This window comes from Agelaius tricolor, unplaced genomic scaffold (assembly GCF_023055355.1).
Source record: "Agelaius tricolor isolate 1412-34295 unplaced genomic scaffold, bAgeTri1.0.p SCAF_4, whole genome shotgun sequence".
In the NCBI taxonomy this organism is placed as follows: Eukaryota; Metazoa; Chordata; class Aves; order Passeriformes; family Icteridae; genus Agelaius; species Agelaius tricolor.
In genome coordinates, this window is record NW_027269264.1 from 14,221,602 (window position 1) to 14,243,867 (window position 22,266).

Below are 22,266 nucleotides of genomic sequence, written 5' to 3' on the forward strand. Positions count from 1 at the left end.
CTGGTCGGCAGACACGGCGCGGCAGGGATGCCCCGGCAGGGCTGGAAGCACGGCAGGGTCTCAGCTGCGGGGCGCCTGCCACAGCCCCGCTCCAGAGGGACGAGGGATGCGCCCTCCCCTCGGCGAGCGCGGGCCGGCTCTCTCTCCTCGGGGCTTCCCAGCTGCCGTGACGCATTTCTCTTTCTGACTGCCCGCTGGCCTCATGCAGTCGATGTAAAGTCTCCGTCAGGATAGCGCCAGCACTGTTGTAAAAAAACCCCCACAAAACCGCAAAGCGCGCTATTATGCAAACAGCTATAGGAATCAGTGTCGGGGCGGATTTATTTTTGGGAACTGGGTGAGATCTTGCAGTGAGGGTTTGCAGAAGACCAGTCGGGTGGGGTGGAAGTGATGGCGCTCTCATGGCGATTAGTCCTCCGCGTACCCCGTGCAGGCCCCGGGGGCCCGAGGCAGAGCCGACCCCTTCCCCGCCCCCGCGGCTGGGCGGAGGGAGGCGGCATCCGCACCGCCCCCGCCCCGCGCCCGCCGCCCCTCCGCGCTCCAAGTGGGTGCACTAGCTGAAAGTTAAAAAAAAGCAGCAAAACACCCCAAAACCCCTCAGACCCGGCCAGAGGGAGACGGTGGCGGTGAGGCGGGAGCGAGTTTCTCGGGGTGAGTACGGCGGCGGGCCCCCGGCCGGAGGAAGTCCGACCCACGGTGGGAGCAGGGCCGGGGCTGCGGGATGCGCAGAGCCTCGGGAACGGAAGGGGCAGCGTTTCGGGGAGCGGGAAAAACCCCGGCTGGGATGCTGAGCCCATAGAATTGCGGCGACACAGAGCTGGAAGGAGAGGCGGGGGCCAGAGCTGGCAGGAAGTTTGGAAGGATTTGCTGGGAGCTGCTGCTCCCGCAGGGCAGCCTGGGGTGGTTATTTATCCTTCTTCCCTCAAGTCCTCAGGGCCGCCGCTCAGCCTGACAGAGGTGGGAAAGCTTTGCAAGGTCGTCCTTGCCAGTGGCGCTGGGACGGGACAGAGCTTTCCTTGCCTGGCCCAGTCCAAGCACGCACCGCAGTGCTGGGCAGAAGTACTGCATGTTGGGGACCGCAGATGCAAAAATGAAGTGGCTCAGTGGTACCCTGGGTTAATAGGTGGAGTACACCCATGCTGTGGTCAGTTCCCCTCTAGAACCTGAAAATGTGACAATTACTGCTACTCTTTTACCAGGGCAGGGGTTAGGGTGGTGTTCAGTGGATCATCAGAATCTTGCTTTTTGCCATACACTGGCCTGGTAAGATATGTGGTGTTAAAAATACTGTCCAGCTCCAGGTGTGCCAACACAGCAGTGGGCAGAATTCATCCCCTTCCCCTCCTGGTGCCACTTTTTGGCTATACTGCAGGAGGCACAGAAGGTGCAGAGGCTTTATGGAGAATCCTGCCTGATCTTAGAAGCACTTAACTGGCAGCCATGCACTTTCACACCCACACAGACCTTCAAAAGCAGCTGGCCTGTGCAGAGCAGAATTGCACAGCAGGGTTTCATGTCAGCTTTTGCTAAAGAGGCCTTTTTGATGTTTGAGGGAAAGGGATGAACTCATGTGTCAGTGGGAGCAGAAAAAGAATAATTTTTATCCTCTAGCTGTCAACACCACCCTGATAATACAACAGCAGGAAGTAGGTTTGGGACCCATCCCTCTTTGTCAGGGCTTTAGAACTTTGTGATTGGGATTACGATGGGGGAAAGCTGGCAGGAAAACGAACATAAATTTCATTGTCATATCTCTGAATTTTCAGAACACCCCCATTTTCAAACTTCACATCTCTGTGTGAAGTGCTACAGTCCTATCTTTCTACCATCCTTTATTTTTATTTTTCAAGACGTGGCTGGAATTTTACAACTTGTCCTGTTGCCAGGAGTTGGGATTTTTGTGCAGAAACATCCATAATGCAAGAAAACAGTAGGGTTCTCTGAAAGCCAAAAAAAGCACTGGGGAAGGGAAAGTTATTTGAAGAGAGGCAGACAGGTGCAGATTACTCAGAAAGGGGAACTTTTAAAATTTAACTGGGTTTGTGTGTGTATTGTATGGCTACTTTCTCTATGCATTGGACACAGAGCATATTCCATGAGCTTTCTTTATGTTTGTGAAGAGAAGTCACAGAAGACTGAAATGTAGTAAGTCCAAGGGCAGGTAGTTTTGTGCCTTTCCAGGAGCATTTTCAGAGATTGCCCAGAGAAGGAAAGTCCTTCGTTTATTCCCTGTTTGTGAGTCTGCTGAAAAGCAGCACAGCTTGACATCTGAAACTCATGAAAGCAGTGGCCCTCACACTGTACTGAGCCAGTGCCATTAGCATTCCTTACACTCACTACAAGGATGAGAGGATGTCCAGGATGTCTACAGGGCAAGTATGTGCCTGGGGCTTTGTAAGCAAGAGTGATGTCTTGTGCAGGCTGCTTTCTGGATACCTGGCTGAAAATGTGGCTCTGGCACCTACAGAAGGCTATGGGTAGACATGGAACTAACCACTGAGCTTTGAAGGCGCTGTCTGTGTTGATGCTCTACTCTTTTTCAGCAGCAGTCACCATGAAGAGCAGTAAGGATAAAGTGGGAAAGCCCAGCAGCAAAGAGTGAAGACTTTGGATGAGCTGACCTTCCTAATGCCTAGATGTAACTGCTCTGGCAGGCCTGGTAGTGCAGCATGATTAGGATGAGGAGGAAGATACTTTGGGCATCTTGCTTCTGCTTTGCAGCTGCCTTTTTCCTTGTGCTGACACTCCAGGTACAGGGGCAAGGGGGTGGGGTATATATGAGATTGCTGTCAAAGCAGGACACAATTCTGTCACATGAGAGAGGCGACAGACATTTTCCATACCAGTCAGTGCTTCACCAGGAGTTACTCTGTTAGCAGCGTTGGCCTTGTGGTGATAGCTGACTCTGGAAATGACATAACCCAGAGAATACTTTTCTTGCATATATCCTTAGCTCCTGGAGGAGTTTCTCAGCAATTTTGCAACATACCATGCCATGTTGTCTTGCCTCTATCCTGCATTGCCTCCTCTTTTCACGTGTTTGAACTCCTTAGGCTGCGGGACAAGGCTGTAATGGGTTTTTTAGCAGCTAATTTTCAGAAGAAACCTAGCTACTGAAGGGCTGTTTTCTATCCTATGCATTTTCCAGGTAGAAAGCAGAAGTTGTGTTGTTAAGTCACACATTATGTGGCCATGTCTCAGTACAGAAATGTATTTTCTGCCTTCTCCTTACAATTTAAAATTAAAGCTTTTGCTGTTCTGACGTATGACCTCATGTTTGCAGTTGGTGAAATGCATCCCATTTGACTGACAGAAACTTAACATACTGACTTAGTGCTTGATACCTTAATTCTGGATTGCAAGTAGATGTCCTGGCTAATGACAGTGATGTGTTGTGATATGTATGTTTATTTCCCTGAAGGTTATCACCGAACTGAGCAATTCAGAGAGTAAGGTGTCAGTAATCTCCAGTTTACACAGCAGCCCATTAAAGCCTGGGGAGAGACATGCTTTTCAGTTTAAGAAGCAGGAACTCCACAGCAGCTTCAAGACAGAGTCTGATGTAAATCGCTATCCTGTCCTGCTCTGGTGGTCTCCCCTGACTGCAGAGACAGGGAGATTCAGTCAGTGTGGAGAGGATGTTTGCTTCTTTACTATAAACAAGACCTACCAGCACAATCAGATGACAAGAGCATTTCTGTTCTATGGTAAGAATCTATTTGTTTTTAAAGAAGTAACTTTTACTCCTGCTTAGTTCTTTCCCCATAGGGTTTAAATATTCTAGGTGGCAATGACTTAGAACAGGAAATTTATGCAGCTCATTGGGTTAAACTTTGTTTGGTGCTAAATACCATTACAAGTGCTCTGTAAAACTACTCTGAAGAGTGACCATGTACATCGGCAGTATGACTGATGCCTTGTCTCACGCTGCTTTCCAATCACATGTACCCCCGTTCATGGAAGAAAAGACAATTTCATGTCATTGCCAAAGCATTTAAAGACTGAGATCTGAGTCTGAGAGTCTGAGATCAAGCCAACTTTTTCCAGTCTTCTGGCTTGTCACCCCTAGCAGACGCTCTACAAGGCCTTTGTTGCACTTGTGCAAGTCTTTTGTCTAAAAATAATGCATTCTCTGGTAACAATGCAACTCCCCTGCCTCATGTGCCAAGAAATTACTAGCAGACTCTAAATGGAATGTAGTGAAAGAAACCTATTGATTCCATACAGGGAGCAGCAGTTAGTGCAACCTTCTGAGCTGCTTTGGCTCTGCCAGGGACTTCCCATTACATACACTGTAAAGTGAGTCTACAGAGCATGAAAGATGCATCATTTAAAAGTAGATCTTACTTCATCAACTTTGTTCTTTCCCCCCATACAGTTGTTTTTTGAAAGAAAGCCCAAGTTTTAGGTGGAAAAATAAATTCAAATGCTTTTCTCTGACTGGTATGTTCAGATATTTTGTCTGGAAATAAAATAAATCAGGATACTGAATCTCATTTGCTCAATCTGAATACAGGTAAACTGGAAATAAAGGGAAGAAGGGCCCTACGCTTTGTTGTTATCAGTGAAAGAAAAACTTCTCATAACTGATCTTTTTAGATCTCCAAGTAGGTCAGCTTTATCAGATAATATGGTGGTTAATCATGAAAGCAAAGGAATAACAGCAAAGGAATTAAAAGCTGACCCAATTAAAGACAAAGAAAGCTGGATTGTATGACAGGAAAGCTGTAGAGTCTGGTGATTTTGGTCTCTAGTAGTAGTTTCATTTGTCTTTTTCAGTATTAGAAGGATTGTTGCTCTTCATTTTTAGCAGGCTTCTGGACATAGTTTACTCTCACATTTTTAAAAGACAATTTATACTGGGCATAAGACTCTCCCTGTAGCTTTTTTTTTCTTTTTATAGTGATGATGCCTATGAATTTTGTAAAGAAAAGTGTCAAAATATGCAAAATTGTTACTTATTTTTAAACCACATTAAATGATCTCACAATGCCAAAACAGAGAGTTTTTCTTTCATTCTCTCTTTCTCTCCCTCTCTCCCCCCTGCCATGATGCAGTGAGCTGTGAGTCTGCAAAAAGGCATATTTTACTTTTACAGATTTTCCCTCTAAAGAGCCTGCTGAGTGAAAATTTGATATCTGAATTTCCATGCTAAGGCTGGATCAGAACATAGTTTCACCTTCCAAAAAAATGCAATAATTTCCCTAGTACTTGATCAGTAAGCTAGTCAAGAGAAGAATGATCCAAAGATTAAGAAAAGCACTGTGCAAAGGATATTGATGTTTCCCAGCACAACTGCTTTGTTAGGAACACCAACTTCTCTGCAGCTTGTCCTGATTCACTGTCCTGGCCTGGGGAGCCCCTCAGTGTAGGTGATAACTTTGTCAAGTGTCACTGTCTTTTTTTTGAAATGAAATGTGGCATCTCCTTGCTAGACTTTTTTCAGCTTTTGGGAGAGATTCCCAGCTCCACCTTTTCAGTGTCACATAATTCATAGAATGTAGTATTTAGCATGAGCTGTCAATGTGACTGAGTCAGCATGAGCTGGATCTGTCAGGGCCTCAGGGTTGTTGTTCCTAAGAGAGAAGGGACGTCCAGCTGTTCTGTACTGGAGCATTGAGTCCTTGGAGTATGACTTCTGAATGGAAGATGTCTTCTAAAATGCATAACTTCTCCTAGCAGCATATATATTTCTCTTCTGCATATCTAAGATTTGCAAATTGATAGTGAGGAAGTGAAATTGCTCATAATTCTAGTCTTGTGGTACTTTTTTCTATTTCATCATGTGCTTCCTTATTTCCTTCATCTCATGAGGTAGGGGGCATGCTGATGTTATCTTCCCTTTAATCCTTTTTGTCTTCTTGCTGGACTGAGGTCGATTAAGTGTTGTATTAAATTCAGTCGTTCTGATGCACTCTGATCTGTACTGTGTCCAGTTTTGGGCCCCTTATTTCAAAAAAGACATTGAGGTGCTGGAGCATGCCCACAGAAGGGCATCAAAGCTGGGGACGGGTCTGGAGAAGAAGTTCAGTGAGGATGGCTGAGGGAGCTGGGGTTGTTCAGCCTGGAGAAAAGGAGGCACAGAGGTAACCTTATCACTCTTGATGACTCCCTGACAAGGCGCTGTAGCCAGGTGAGGGTTGGCCTCTTCTTCCAGGCAACCAGTGACAGGATGAGAGGACACAGCCTCAAGCTGAACCAAGGAGATGTTCAGGTTAGCCATCAGGAGAAATTTTTTCATGGAAAAGGTTGTTAAACATTGAAATGGATTGCCCAGGGTGATAGCGAAGTAACTATCCCTAGGGTTGTTCAAGAAACAACTCGTCATGGAATTAAGTGCCATGGTCTAGTTGACAGTGTGGTGATTTGTCAAAGGTTGGACTTGATAATCTTGGAGGTCTTTTCCAACATAAATGATTCCGAGATTCTGTGATTTTATGGTGCATTTTTCTTTACATTTCTCTTTGCCTGACTTAATTGTCTCCTAGTTTGGTAAGTTTTATGTGTTGCTTTTTTGTCTTTCTCTCATTCTTGTCTGTGTTTCCATCCCCTTTTCCCTGCAATACTACCTGAAAGAGGGAGCACCCTTGTAAGAGACCGAGCTGCAGTGCTGTGATTTCAATCCACAGCCTTTGATTATTGTAGGTATGCACTGTTTCTTGTCGTGGCATCGCCTAAAACAAAGTGTTTTCAAAGCCAGACAGACTTTATGAATTTCTCCATGAGAATTTGATTAGCTTTCAGTTTTTGTCACCTTCTTCTGTCACAAAATAACACATCAAAAACAAGATAACACATCAAAAACAGAAGAAACAAATAGCATTTTTCCTTGAGTGGCATACCCTTTTGTCCTTTTAGTGCTGAGGACTTAGGACCTGAGCAGAAGACAGAAGGTCAATGTTTAGTGGCCTTAAACATCCCCACCTGATGTTCCTGAAGGATCTTGCTCTATAGGAGATTTTTATATTACTGACAGCTAACTTCTGTCTCTGCTGCAGTAATGAAGTCTCATATTAGTTTTATAAGGTCGTCCTTGGAGTCATTTTGACAGGCTCGTATAGCTGCAAGGACCACTGGGCGTTTTTTAAAATCTTGTTTATATCTTCATTTTTAGATCAGTATTCTGTGTAAGACTTTTGCTAGCACCCCCTTCTTTTTGCCATCAGTGGTTTAAGGTCAGGGGTAGACCTCAAACCACTGTAGAATGGAGAGTGAAAAGTTACAAGTGTGAGTGAGATGGTGTTAGGACCCACCTCTGAAGGATGGTAACTGAGGTTCCTTTTAATAGATTCCTTGGGTGAATTAGAATGAAACCACTCTGGATGACTGGTGTGTATAGATCAGCCAGGTTAATTTCAAAACAAATTAATTGCAGTGGAAAGGAGGTATATGGCTCTTCTGATTCTTTCCTAGAAAAGTATAAAAATCTTGTGAAGAAAATATGTAAGGAAAAGAAAGAGAAAAAGAGGAGGAAGGGATAAAAGAAAGGAAGTAGATAGTGAAGAGGAAAAAGACCACCTCTGATGGATCCAGTGATGATTCTTGATCATTGCAATTTTGATGTCCGAGGTAGGAGTGATGGTTGCAGTCCTCATTCATTGAGGGTAGGGGCCTGCAAAACAAAGAGTGTACTGGGTTATATACTTTTAAATTGGCATGGGAACACCTAGATCCCTTCCCGGGGATGGGAATTTTTTGTGTCTGCAACAGTACAAGGCATGTGCAGTCTTCTTATGGAGAGTTCCTGGTCAGAGTTGAGGTGCTCTGTGGTTGTTTGTGGTCATAGCCCCCTGTAGGGATATGGCCACTGTTTGACCCTGCTTCTTGTGACTGTGCATCTCTGTCTTATGGTGAAAGAGGGAAGCTGGCATGGAGAAAGCATTACTCTGCCTCCAGAGAATCTGCTCCTTACTGGCCATTCCCCTTAGTTGGTTTGAACACAGCTTGTTTAAGACCTTATATTCCCAATTGTCCTAGATGCAGTCATCCATGGAGTTTGCTACACAAAGGTTAGGCTGCCACAGATGGTAGTTTATCTGAAGATAAGAATTTCTGATATTTTCTGAACCAGCTCTTCAGTGTTAGTTTCAGTTTTTGAACCTGTCTTGCTTGAAATATTAGCTGAAAGTTTTGTATGTTCAGTGCCTTTTCTTAAGTAGAAAACAGATACAGTTCTAGGACAGTGAGGAAGTATCTTGACAGAAATGGGGCAAGTTTGCATATAATCTGCAGTAAGGCTGGATGTGAGAGTGTAGTGCAGTAATAATGAAGGGAGAGCAAGCAGCGCATTAATGAACTGGTACTTTCAACTTAGTTTTGTACAGACCAGCCTCTGAGAAAGTCATCTAGGTTTGTCCTAAGGTTTTGACCACACTTTTCCCAATTTCTGCAGTTGACTGTTTTTTGAGTTTAGACATTATTCTTCTTCTACTATTGGCATTACTTTGAGGATCTATCTTCTGCCAGAAGCTACTTCTTTATGTATCTGGTAGGCAGTTGTGATACATCACCTCTTAATTTCCTCTTTGAAAAGTTAAGAGTTCCTAAGTCTCTACAGTACGATGTCTTTTAAAAACTTGAAGTAATTATTTTTTTCTCCTTAATCCTGTCCAGGATTTTAGCATCCATTTAGTTGTTTTATTACTAGAACCAAATTGAGTTCTGTGGTAACCATTTTCTTCACATCACAGAGGAAATACCATCTGTTCCCCTGTTTAGAGAACCAGGGGATTATTAAACATCTTACTAGTCTCATTTCAGTGCATTAAAATATGGAATTCCTAGTGATCCTTTGAAATGAGAGGCCTTTAAACTAATATGACATGAAAGGAGACCACTTTAATATTAACTACTAATTCCACTTCTCTAGGTTCTTCTGCTATGAAATTCATTTTTATCTGTCATTATGCTCTTGTGCCTTTGCATTAATTGCATTGTTTGAAATAACTGCCTTATAGTGTCAGAAATGTGATGGTTGTAGCACTGATACTAAATTAAAACTAGACTTCTGTCATTGTAGTTAGTGTCACATGATAGATAAGAGCAGGATGAACACTGTTTGCTTTTGTCTAGGTACTGACTTCAGTATAGACAGTTTACCTCTCCCTCGTAAAGACTATCATGACTGGGCCCTTTTCCATGAAGAGTCACCGAAAAACAACTACAAACTCTTCCATGAAGCAACCATCACCTTATTCAACCACACTGCAACATTTAGCCGCAACTCTCACCTGCCGCTGACCACTCAGTATCTTGAGGGTGTAGAAGTCTTGAAGTCATTGAGGTTCATGATCCCCCTGCAGATGAAAAACAGCTTGAGGAAAAGGCTTGCACCGCTTGTGTACGTGCAGTCTGACTGCAACCCCCCATCTGACCGGGACAGCTATGTGCGTGAGCTGATGTGCCACATTGAAGTAGACTCTTATGGAGAATGTTTGCATAATAGAGACCTTCCTCAGCATCTCAGAAATCCAGCTGCTATGGATGATGGAAACTTTTTAAAAATACTGGCACAGTACAAGTTCATTCTTGCTTTTGAAAATGCTATCTGTGAAGATTACATCACTGAAAAACTCTGGCGGCCACTGAAGTTGGGAGTAGTGCCAGTGTACTTTGGGTCTCCCAGCATTGTAGACTGGCTTCCTAGTAACAAGAGTGCAATCCTGGTATCCAGTTTTTCACACCCTCGAGATCTGGCCCACTATATCAAAACACTGGATACAAATGATGAAGAATATGAGTCCTACCTACAATGGAAACTGAAAGGGGACATTTCCAACCCAAGACTGCTTAGAACAATGAAGGAACGCAAGTGGGGAGTGCAGGATATCACCCAGGACAATTACATTGACACCTTTGAGTGCATGGTTTGTAACAGAGTGTGGGAAAACATCAGACGGAAAGAAAAGGTATGTGTGAATTTGTGTTTGTGTCCCAGAGAGGCTTTAAAATGGCATCAGGGACAAACCTAGGTTTGTCCCAGGAAGTTTGGTTACCAGATTTCCAGCTAGCTGACCGCCACGGTATTCAAGTGCCATTGGGTTGTACATCCTCATGTAAACAGGTGTTGAGAATGTGTGTTCCTCACAGTGCTGCAGTGCAGTGTGTGAGCGCATGACATTGACCACTGAACTGGTGATCATTTTCAGCTACAGGCTTAGCTGTTCAGGGAGAAGATTTTTTTTCATGTTGCAGAAAGCAGCCTAACATGTTGACCTTCTTCAGATGATCTGGAACATTTGGAAAGAGGTTGCCCAGAAAGATTGTGGGATCTCTATCCTTGGAGGTGTTTTAAGACTAAACTCAATTTTGCCCTAGGCAATTTTATATGATTACACCTGTTTAGAAGAGGGAACTGAACTAGAGATCCGTGTCTTCTGATCTGTCTTAAGCACTCTATCACTGTCAATTTCTATATATTTGTGGGTACATTCACATGCCATTGTCAGTGAGCACATTTGGTGACCAAACACTGAAACAGTTTTTAAGCCAGGTTGTGTGTTTGTGGGAAGCTGTACTTTAGCTGATGACCATCTGAGCAATACATTAAATGGTCAGCCAGTAGAGGGGAGATGGAGAAAACTTTTGAAGTTATTAAGGTGAGCTGAAATGATGAGAGTTACAAACTGGCAAGCATTACACTTAACCAGACTTTTCTGTTTAAGTCCGGTGCAAATCTGGACATATGTTCTCTCTTTGAGTTAGGAATGCAGCCATGGAAAGGTAGAGAATAGATAGATACAGATATTCCTTCCCTGTGCTTTTGAGGCTCTCTGGTCAGTAAAATAATGAAGACCAGTTTACTCTACTGGCCAGATTCATGGATTTTTTTTTTTCCCTTAGAAAAAGAATCTCAGTAAGTGTGTGCATATTTAAGATGAAACCAGACTATAATGATGAAAATGTAACTCCTTGTCTTGTAATTTAATTTTGTGTGGGCTGGTGCTGCTCATTTGCAGCCAAACCTTATCTGAGACTCAGATGCATGACTTGTCAGCATGACTGATCTTGTCCCAGTCACTTAGGGATAGCCTTCCATAGGGACATGGGTAGAGCCTGCAGCAGGAAGAAGAGTGTAACTGACCTGATTTGACAGTTTACTAATGGCATAGCACTTTTCTTCTCTGTTTGCCTGGGTCCCTGAATAACCCCTTTTATTTGTCTTCATTGCCAGGGATGGCTGCCCCAGAGGTGGGAGGCTCAGGTTAATCATCTGAGCTGCCCCAAACCAGAGGCATTCTGGTTCTCATCGTCAGACCCTGGCTGGATTTCTCTCCAAAAGATGTGGATACCAAGCTTCGAGCAATCCAAGAAAGAAGCCTGGGCACTGAGGCACCTGGTGGAAAGGAACAAGAATTTTACAGCTGAAGAATTTTGGATGCTTGTATTCAAAGAATAAACACAATGGACCTGTAAAACGAGTGAGCACCTCAGAGGAGTTCTGTGGAATTTTCTTTTGCAGGTGACCTTATCATTTAGGATTAGTAGCCATGGGAAGTAGATCTGTGAGACTGAATTTAGTATGTTCAGTGCTCAAGGGGCACTGAGAAATGCTAAACAGTCAAATAATTCTGCCAGGTAATATATGCACATATATATGCATATATTTATATTTAGAATGATTTATATTAATTGTCATTTGTTCAACTGTTCGGGCATTAAGGTTGTCAGGATTCTCAAAGCCCAGATTTAAGCACACAGCTAATTACCCCGAAGCAGATGGCTCTCCCTTCATCTTTAGATACATACCTGCTTAGTCTCAAAACCCCTTTTTCCCCAGTCCAGGACCCTCTTTTGCTGTATTGATAATCACAAGGTGCAGAGCAGCTGACACCATTGCAGAGGTACAGCTTCTGTGCTGCTTTGGAGGTGGACTAAAAACTTGGGACTGTGTCCCTGGCTAGCTGTTTATTATCAAATTTCCTGGCATCAGCAGATTTAAGCAGCGACTTGGCAGGCTTTGTGTCCTGACACTGAGTGCCAATATAACGTACATTAGTGGTTGGCACGAGGAAGCACCATCTGTTAGTGTCCGGGGACAGATTGAATGAAAACGTGCTGGCTCAGATTTACCCACCATCTTTTGCTAAAAATAAGCAGAGCACATGAGTATCTCTACTCCCCAGAAATAGGGTTGGCTTAGATCTGATTTATCTTCTTGCCTTTCTGATGATGTATTTGTATTCTGATGGTAGTATTTGTATCGTGTATAAACAGGAAATTATACAATTAAAAGGGCAGGGATAATACAGAGTCCATTGGTGCTGAAGTCTTCAGTAGGTCCAAGGAGAAAAAGGCAGCCTTCCTGTTTTAATACACAAAATCTCAAATTTCTTAATCTGATGAAGAATAAAATTTGGTGATCTTAATCATCACTTGCCAAAAGACACACCTTTGCCTAGTATTTAGACTGTTGCAATTTTCTTTGCAAGTTCTTTCAACTTCAGTCTGTTTCTTCAGTCAATTTTCAGAGGATCTGAAAAATGGCAGTAACTGTGTGAAGCCATTCAGATGAATGACACTCATTTGTACACATGCTCACATATGATGATGCAGGCAAATGGAATTACTAATCCAGGATTCTTTACATTGCTGGAAAGGCAGATTTTCACCTGTGTGAAATTTCCATGGAATTGTTCATTGCACCAGGCTATTTTAAAATTTCTGTCAAACACACTTCTGTTTTATGAAGGGGTAGCCAAATAGTGGCAATGGAGAAGGGTGTGAATAGCATTTACACCAAGAAATTGAGCTGTGAAATTTACTTACCTTGGAAAAGTTTCCTCACTAGAAATTTCCTCAACAAATAGCTGGTGAATTTTTAATTACTTTTAAATCTGTTAAAGGAAACATGAGTTTTGTGGCCATGAACAATAGAGTATTTGTCATTAGTATCAGGTATTGTTTCTATGAGAATGTATTTAGTTTTGATGAAGCAAAATATTCCTACTGAAATTTTTCACCACTAGTGTTTTCCTAGTGTGACACACAGCATCTGTTGGACATCTTAAACAATTTCCCCAGTGGTCTGCAGTGCAAATGATGACTAGGCTCCACAAATTAAGTTCTTCAAGAAAGTGACATTAACTAAAGTGACTTACAGGGTTCCCTAGATCAGGGCTGAAAACTGGACATAAACACCAAAACATTTGCAAAGGGAGCTGCTGAATGCCTATCTGTTGCCATGAATGTCTGTTGTCTGTTTCACCTCCCAGGATGATAAAGAAACATGAAAGACTGCTTTTTGTTGTTACTGTTTTTTTGGTTGCTTTGTTTTGTTTTGCTTTGTTTTGTTTTGTTGTCTCCTTGGCCAAAACTCTCAAGCCATGTTGTTTAAAGACCTCAGGAACTACACGACTGGATTTCTTTCTGTGTTTTCTTGGTGGAATCTGTCAGATTCTGACCATCTTGAGCAGTCTGGATAATATAGATATTACCCAAAGATATAAGACATATTTATCTCAATTTTTAGTGTTTTGTTATCCTTCATTTTAATTTGGTGGAGTGTGAGGGAAAGAAGGATTGCGACCCACATTCTGATTGTTCAAGTGGTCAGCAGTCTGTGTTTCAGAAGAGGTAGCATGTTCACCCACTGCTGTACACAGTAGAAAGATGAGAGTCTCCAGAGCAGTTGTCTAGAGGTGTACTGTGGTTTAATTGTTAGTCCTCTCACAGTGCATTCTTTTTACAGGGTAAACTCTTGGGTCCCACAAGCTAGTTCAGAGCAATCTCCATTTGGCCTCTTCATTTTTTAATTACCTTCTAGAATCTTTTTTCTTGTGCTGGATGGAGGGTTTGTGAACATTACTCTAGGAGATTTATGGCAAGAATTTGTACAAAATTATCAAGTGTAAGAAAGACTGACCATCATGAATTCTAGATTGATCTCTTCTCTCCCACTACTGCGCTGAGGAGGAAAAGCAGAATTTTTTATTTAGCAGATTTGCTAGCTTTCCTGCCATGTACAGGTTTGTAATTCTAGCCAACAGAGGGATGCAGTTTGTTTCACAGACACAGATGGTACAGTTTCTTTCTTTTTTTTGTTTCTTTTTGCCCTAGAAAGACAATAGCAGAATAGTTGAGAAAAACTCTGTACTTCTAAAAATGAGAGCTGATTCTGTATGAACATCTGATTCTGTATGAAGTGCATGCTTCCCAGCCTCTTATATGGTGGTAACAAGATGTCCTGATTTCCTCTGGTGTGGCATATTGACATGACAAGGACAGTTCCTTATGGGTTTGCATTTATTCCACTGAACCCACACCTGTCAGCTACCCCTGGAGTCATAAATATTTGTGGCCTCTGAGCTCACAGTGACCTTTGCATTTGAAGTACAAAACTTCAAGACCCCTTCAGAAGATGCCTGCATTCAAGTTGGACGTGTCTCAGAAATCTGCAGCATCTCCCTGGTGAGACTGGGAAAGTCTGGGGAAGTGCAGTGGTATCTGGAATCAGGCTGCAGGGAAACAGCTAAGGCAAGTGTGAGAAGGAACTGGGAGAAGCCTCATCTGGGCCCTCCCCTGTCATACGTTTTGAGGTCCCAAGTCCCTGTCTGGGCTGTGTTGTGCCATGCCTGTACCTGTTCCCAGTCCTTCTGTCTCAGTCTTCGTCTGTTTCATTCCCACAGACCTGCTGGGCGATTGCTGGGCTGTCACTGACCCTGCCCTCCACTGTTGCAGTGTGATGCCATTTCCCGTTTCACCTATCCCAACCCCCCAGGTGTGCCAACCTCTGCTTTCCTCTCCCCCTGTCCCTGGGCTTAAAAGGAGACGGGACCATGCGGTTGGGATTCTGTTGGGAGCTGTTACAAGATTCAGAGGTCTGTCATCCTGGATTAAAACTCTGGATTAAAACTCTATGATAGAATCCTCTCCTGTTTCTCTTCACCATTGCCTGAACCTTCTCCACCAGAGGTAAACTGAGTTCCTACTTTGCCTGGATTTGTTCTGAGTGCCCAGCTGCAGCATCCAGCCAGCCAAGGTATCTCTGAGGTGAAACACCACAGCTGCCGCCTTTGGCCCAGCAGCAAGGGTCAGACGGGGCCAGGCACGTCCCACCTGGAAATATTGGGATTTATATTTCATACTCCACCACACCCCTGTCTTGTGTGTCTTCTTGCCTGTGGTGCATCCCCATGCAGATACTGCCCTTTTTGCTCCACTCCCAGTGGATTTTTTGTACCCCAGCACAGGGCCTTACCAGAAGCTACAGCTAGTGGGGAATGTCACTTGGAACACTTGGCCCTGCCACAGTGAAGCTTCCTCCAATTTCCTAAGACTTGCTCCACCTCTTGCTGAGGTGGTCTGCAGCAGATGCCCCCATGCTACCCTTTGTGTTTGGCAACCCCCTGGCCATTATCCATGAGCCCTGAACAGTGCCCTGTCTCGTGGCAGAGTGCTGTGCAGCTGGGTTGCTCATTGCCTAAAGTGCTCTGCCTCCTCCATGCCCTCCGGCAGCACTCCAGTGATGGGGCCCTCTTGCCACATAGCTTTGATCCCAAGTATGCACAGAATTGAGGTTTAAAATTTCTTTCCTCCTCTGAACTCTGATCACTTGACCTGCTTTTCCCATATTGATTCAAATTTGCATATTTCTTAGCTTTTCAAAAATCTCCTTAACATTGACGCTAACCAACACTTTGGAAGGGCCTAGTGGAGTGGGGGTGTAAACACAGCAGATCATATGAGATTGGTGTGCTTGGAATACGTTAAAGGCACAATGGAGTATTTGCCCTAGAAAATGAACAGCAAGCTGAAGACTGAAGTAGTAATTAAAAAACATGAGGAGGACTTTAACTGTGTTCATTTCAGTGCAAGACAAACCTTGATCCTATGCTGTGGGCGCACAACTGTGCATTGTGTTTTTCAGAGGTCAAATCCCAGCTTTCCTCCCTCATGCAGCATTTACGGAGAAACAAAGCCGAATGCTTGCGTGTGGCACACATTAAAGAAAAGCAAAGATCTCGATGCTGGTAGTGCACATTTGCAGAGCACGTGATGCTCTGTTTTGTCAGCAGCATGGCGTCAGCCTGACATGAAATACAATGAGGGTGGCTTTGTGCTTCTGTAGAAAAGTGTGTCGCTGCTGTGTATGCATGAGGTGACAGTGGGGAGGTCTCATATGACTGACACTACAGTGCTGTGCTGCACAACTCTGTGGGGACTGTTCACAAACCAGGCCAGGATTAAAGCCAGGCTCTGTAATTAATGCAAAAAGAGAGCTTGTGAACTACCCTTCTCAGGTGCACTTCCTGCAGAGCACAAGGCATGGAAGGCTAGGTAGGGTGGGGTGGTATGAACATATGCTGCTGTGTCCTGCTGCCTGACATTCCCCTTAAGTGTTTTTAAACCACAAGTATTGAAGCCTCATGTGCAGACTTTGTTTTTAGTTAGTTTTCTAAATGCAGGGTTATTTAATCAATTATTAAAAACCTGCAGCCTTTTGCTGATCTCTTTACTCTCTGGCCTTGGAAGATAGGGTGTAGAGACATTATTTTGTATCTGATCAATCAAATGTCTTGAAATCAATCTTGTTTAATGGATGCACATATATTCTGCAGGAAAAGAACTGACCTGAAGATTGCTTAAGGTTGCAAGACAAAGTGGAAAGAAAAACATTTGTGTTACTGGTCTTCTTAAACCTAGGATTTTTCTTCTGAAACATTAAGTTTGGGCATTGTTAGGTCCATGGAACCCAGTTCATTTTGCCTTCCCAATTCCATACCAAAACTAAACAGACACCAAGTTAACCTATTATATTTTCCTTCAACTTCATTTGCTCTCCATCCCAAACCTGGAGTGAAGTGGAAGTCTGGGAAAAGTGCTATCAAAAGAGACTTAGCCAGAAGTTTCATCCTTCGGCTCAGGTGCAGGGCAAGAGTCTGGGAAGAGGCTGCACATTGCTTTCTGATAGTTTGCAACAGAGAATAACCTTTCTGGGATGTGGGTCTTCTGGGTATGCAGAATTGTGGTTGCATGGCTACCTGGCCTGGAAGAAGTGAGTGGGCAGTGGGCTGAGAGGACTGAAGCATGTTGCAGTCAGCATGTTTGGGGAAGCCTAAGGAAAGCCTTTCCTGTTTGATGGTTTTTGTTGCAAGCTGCAGGACGGCTCGGGAGCTTTGTCATTCTCCTTTTCAATGCTGTATGTTGTCAGCAGAGAAGCCATCTCCTTCTGGCCCACTAGCATGTGTCTGCTGGATGGTGGGATGTCCTCAGGCTTCCAGTGGATACTGGCTGTGGGTGTGCTTGGAGCAAGGCTGGATTTGCAGCAGCTTGAGATGCAGCAGCTGGAGAGACATTGCATCAGTTATTACTGGTTCAGAGTCATGAGGTTTGGAAGGTAATTGTATGGTGTTTATGGTGTTTCCCTTTTGTTGGCAACCTTTCTAAATATTTTGCTGTGCTGAATGCATATTTAGGCATTCTGGGTATTTATTTTGCCTGGGTAGGCCTCAAAAGATTTTTTTTTTAATATGGATGAGCCTGGACTCAGTATGAGTCCAGTAAGGTGTGTTGAGAAAGACACTGTGCAAACAGTATGGAAAAACTGTGATGGAACCAAAAGTTCTGGCAGTCACAGGCTTGCTATAGATTTGTTATCCCCAGAATCATGTATGCCTTTAGTAACTACACCACAAAACTCACACTGCGTAAATTAAACTTTTTGTGGAGTGTAAATTATTAATGTACTAAAATGTGCTGCTAACAGTTGTTTGCATTTGAAGCTATTAGTCCCTGTTCCTGACATATACATTTGGTTATTTACCATTTTCCCAGAGTCAGCAAAAATACATCCTTTCTCTCCATGCCATGTGTTTTGTACAAAGACCGCAGAAACCCAAGATGATTAATTCTGGGGGTAAGAGCAGTACAGACAAAATCCCAGTGATAATGGAATTAGATTTAGACTCTTGGACCTTTCATTGCCCCAAAACACTTAATCTTAGAATTAAATAAAATTTTTTCTTCTGTCTGAGAGGTCAGAATTGGACTGTCTGGTCTGATGACTAAAATCAAAGTCCACAGTCAAAATGTGGCCAGGAATTCAGGCAGTAGGCAACAGCCACAGGGACATCTTTACTGTCAGTGTTGGTTTTGAGTGACTCACAGGGTAGTGTGACAGAGGGACTGCACTTTTACACAATCACAGAACCAGTAAGTTCCAACCAATAAGTTGAGAAAGATCTCTGAGTTCATAAAGTCTAACATATGACTGAACACCACCCTGTCAACCACACCATGGCACCATGTGCTGTGTCCAGTCTTTCCTTAAACACCTTCAGGGACAATGACTCCACCACCTCCTTGGGCAGCCCATTCCAATTTCTATTCACCCTTCCTGTGAAAAAATTCCTCCTAATCTCCAACCTGAACCTCTTCTGGTGCAGTTTGAGGCTGTGTCTTCAAACCTTAGTTTTGTTGAGCAGCCCTGCTGGGGGCCAAAGAAAAGTGAGTCTCTGCCTCCTTGCTGTGGAGCATTTTAATTGATAGCCCCTGCTCCTGGCCCCTCCTCAGCCTCCTGCAGAAGACCAATGTGTCCAACAGGGCACTACTTATGGTGGACAGGAAATGCCATTATAGAGATGACCTAAATGTAATTTTAGTGTGAAAAAAGCAAATAGATGCAAGCATTTGAGAACAAAACCTCATCTTTGAAGCTTACCCTGCTCAGAGATGGAAGATGACTGTCTACACAATTTACTAACAAATAAGGTTTTTAAGAATCCTTTTTCCTGCTGCTGTAGGAAGAATTCTCAGAACTCTCAGGTGTGGTGGAAATTGCTGCTACCCCATCCCCGCACTGAGTGGGAGATTGTATACACATCATCTCCCCCTCTGGACATAGTGTTACTTTATTCTCACAAATACAAAACTCAGTTTTGCTGTTGTGACCTGCATTGTATCATCTGGTTTAGGATTGCTAATCAAAACTAATTAAAGCTTCATCCAAGAGCAAATTTGTCCAATAACCTGGTGACATAGAACCAACCATGAAGGAAGCATGAGTCACTGGATCCTCTTTATACAATGGAGGCATTGCAAAGGGGCTTATACTAGGTGTAATGTAATGTAACCCTACTCAGGAATTGCTGTACGTCATCAGAATAGCATAAATGTAAATCTATGCTAAAGGCTTAATGCTTGGAACACCAGCTCACAGTGTGGGAGCTGGTGAGAACTCCAGGACACAGAAGACTGTAGATAATGCAAATGCTTGGTGGCATTGTGGGGGAATGGTGGTGACTACAGAGCCACCCAGTCTTATCAAGTGGGGTTACTGTGTATCTGTGACCACATGCTGCAGCAGTTCCAGCATTCCCTTTCCCACCTGTCCAAAAGGCATGTCTCCAACCTTGACATCTAGAGGAAAAGATTCGTTTTCTGGGCCAGAAACCAACTCAGGAAATGCTAGTGAGCACTACAGGAGCAGCAGCTGTGATTTGGGTGCTATAGAAAGCTGCAAGACTATAGAAATGCTTTTACTTGTGGAGAATCAGATACAGCTCTCTGAAGCCAGACTAAGGTGTGTGAGAGACTCCTTTTATCTTCAGCCTTCTGGGCTGTATTTTGCCTTTGAAGTTGACTCCAGCATCAGTGGAGAGCAGCCAGAGGCTGTACTGTGCCTGGTCTACCTTTTCACAAGCAGCTATTTGATGGTACTCCTACCTGTACTCTGGGCAAAAGCCATCAGAGAGATGTTTCTCATCTCTGTGGAAGTGCTCAGCTTCCTGATGGTGTTTTCTCTGCCCATGGCTGAATGTATGGCTAAGATGTCAGAGGACATTATCCTTGTCAGCATTTCTTTCTGGGCTCTTTGCAGACTCAGATCGTTATCTTGCTGGAGTATCCTTTGCTAGGGATGTCTTTGGAAAAGAGACTAATTCAACACCTGCAATTACCTGAATACTCTGCCACTTTAAAAGTCCCGTTTTAAGAAAATGTCTTCTTCTGTAAGGGGACCAAACATTAGATTTCACCTGCAGATGTATCCCTTGATATGTCCTGCTGTCCTCAGAGGGAGCCCTAAGATCTGCCCTGGCATGGGCTGGTTGGCAATAGTGGTGCATGAAGGATATCTGAAGTGGATGGGTGGAGATTGTCTAATTTGGAGAGATGGGGGGCTCTGTCCTTTGGTCTGCCACATGTACCAGGGACAGCTGTGGGTACCAAAATGTCCCAGACAGCAGCAGGACTGACTGTAAAGTTGTCGAGGCATGCGGTAACAGATGGGGCAAGATAACCTTGAGAGATGACGCGACTGACTCAGCCCTGCGGATGCATTTCACGGTCAATACATCCTGTGTCGATTAGCCTGAATTCATATCCATGATGCCTCAGCCAACCGCATCCTCAGAATCAATATCAATATTTAACAACACCCATCCCCTGCTGCCCCCCGCCCCGCCTTCCCCCGGCTACCCGAGCAGCAAAAAATATCCCGGCAAATCCCCGCGGGTGAGCGGCGCGCCCACCGCTGCTGCTGGCGCGGGATGCCTGCGCCGCGGGTGCAGGTGTCCTGCGGGGCCACCAGGTGCCACTGCAGGGCAGGCACTGTCCCTCTGCAGGCACCGCTGCTGTCCTGCTGCTGCCGCTGCCCCGCGGCTCTTCCTCTTGGTTCTGTGGGCCGCTTCGGTCGCTCGCACTCTTGTCGAACAGAGAGAACCTCTCTTAAAGCAATGTAAGAGCGCTGCATCTTACTCACCTGTAAAGAGACAGGAAACAGTCCTCATGTAGGTGGTATCTCAGCTGAAACCTTGGGCAGGAAAATTAAAATACATGGTCCTTCATATGAGAAACATCACCTGGCATAGTCAGTTGTAGTTTCTGCCGTCAGCCCAGGGAATCCTTCATGATTGCTGGCATAACAAACAAGCGTTCTCTAGTATGCTTTGAAGGAGGTACTCAAAGCACTGTTTATTTTCCTGTGACATGTAGTCATGGGAATGATGTGTCCAAATACTTGTGAGGACAAGAAGTGAGTTAACTGTTCAGATTTCTAGAAGAAACATGCTCAGGCAAATGTGAGCACCAGTAAGTGGCTTCTAGTATGCTGCAATGGTGGACTATTTCTTCACAATCCTCTTTGTACAGTAAAGGCAAAAACTGCCATTGTATTAGGTTCAAGAAAGCATGAATTGCTAGCTCATGAACCATTTCATGGTTTATTTACAATTTCACACCATACTGTGTGTTGTTTAAATATTCTTTTAAAAGACAGGTGTGAAGAATGTTACCATTCCACAATACCACTCCTGTAACTGACCATAGTCATGAGAAGACTTCTTATGGCATGAGCCTTCCATTGATGGGGATGCCTCTGGCACAACACAGTGAGACCTAACATCAGACATTAGACTGGATTCAGAAGACAGCTCTCCCTTCAGGACATATTTGTGGAGAGATGCTGGTGCTCTTTCTGCTCTGTACAATGAAGTTTGATCTGCTTTTGTGATCACCTGATACTGCTGTATCTCTTGGATCCAGGACAGTACTCTGTGACTGTATAAATAGCTCATATGACCCTTAAGCTATGCCAGGAAGCTTTCTGAGGCACATGGAGGGTATATGGCATTGGCAGTCACAGATTAAGTCCTGTCTGTGATGTACACCTGCATTGTGTTGCCCAACACAACAGAGGACTGAGTTCAACAGCACTTGTGACATGCAAAATCCTATGAATGTGGACCTTCCCTTACCATCCTAAAAAGCACTATGCTCCAAGAGATAGCAACAAATGGAAATATTCCCTTTCAGTCCACTGCAGGTTCTTTGGGATACAAGCATGATAAGCTAGCTGCAAAATGACAATATCAGTGACAGCCATGAAACACAAAAAGGAGGAAAATGAAAACATTAAATCCATACAACATGGTAACACATCCCATAGTAAGAGGCTATATTTCCAAACATCTGGGCTCACTCTGGAGCAATAGTTATCTGCAATTTATTGACCATTTTAATAGTACCCCATCAGTAGTTTTACTTAGGAATACTAAATTAATAAAAATTTGTATATAGTAATACAGTTTATTTGCACAAATTAAGAAAATGGGTAGATGCTGTTTCGCAACCATTTATGCCATTAAGTCAGTAAGTCCTGGCCCATCCTCCCTGACATCTGCAGGGAGTTCTGGTTTTGCATGGTATTCTGGTTGGTGACAAAAGTGTTGGTTTTGCCTTCCCACAATCAACTCAGTCATTGAGTCTGGGAATTGCTTGTCTGCCATTGTCACCCACACAGTTCTCACTGGCAATCACCCTTCTGCC

General features: G+C 43.9%; 1 protein-coding gene across 2 annotated transcripts; it reads left to right on the top strand.

Moving 5' to 3' along the window:
• Positions 1–377: 377 nt before the first annotated feature.
• Positions 378–13,240, top strand: FUT10 (fucosyltransferase 10). Of its 2 annotated transcripts, none has more exons than XM_071424686.1 (5): positions 378–651; positions 2,544–2,750; positions 3,422–3,707; positions 9,073–9,908; positions 11,174–13,240. In XM_071424686.1, the coding sequence occupies exons 2-5, from the start codon at positions 2,670–2,672 to the stop codon at positions 11,396–11,398; spliced, it is 1,428 nt and encodes a 475-aa protein (XP_071280787.1). In that variant the 5' UTR covers positions 378–651; positions 2,544–2,669; the 3' UTR covers positions 11,399–13,240. The 2 variants fall into 2 exon arrangements, with proteins under 2 accessions (XP_071280787.1, XP_071280786.1); XM_071424685.1 differs by having other exon boundaries at positions 2,547–2,750.
• The last annotated feature ends 9,026 nt before the right edge of the window (positions 13,241–22,266 follow it).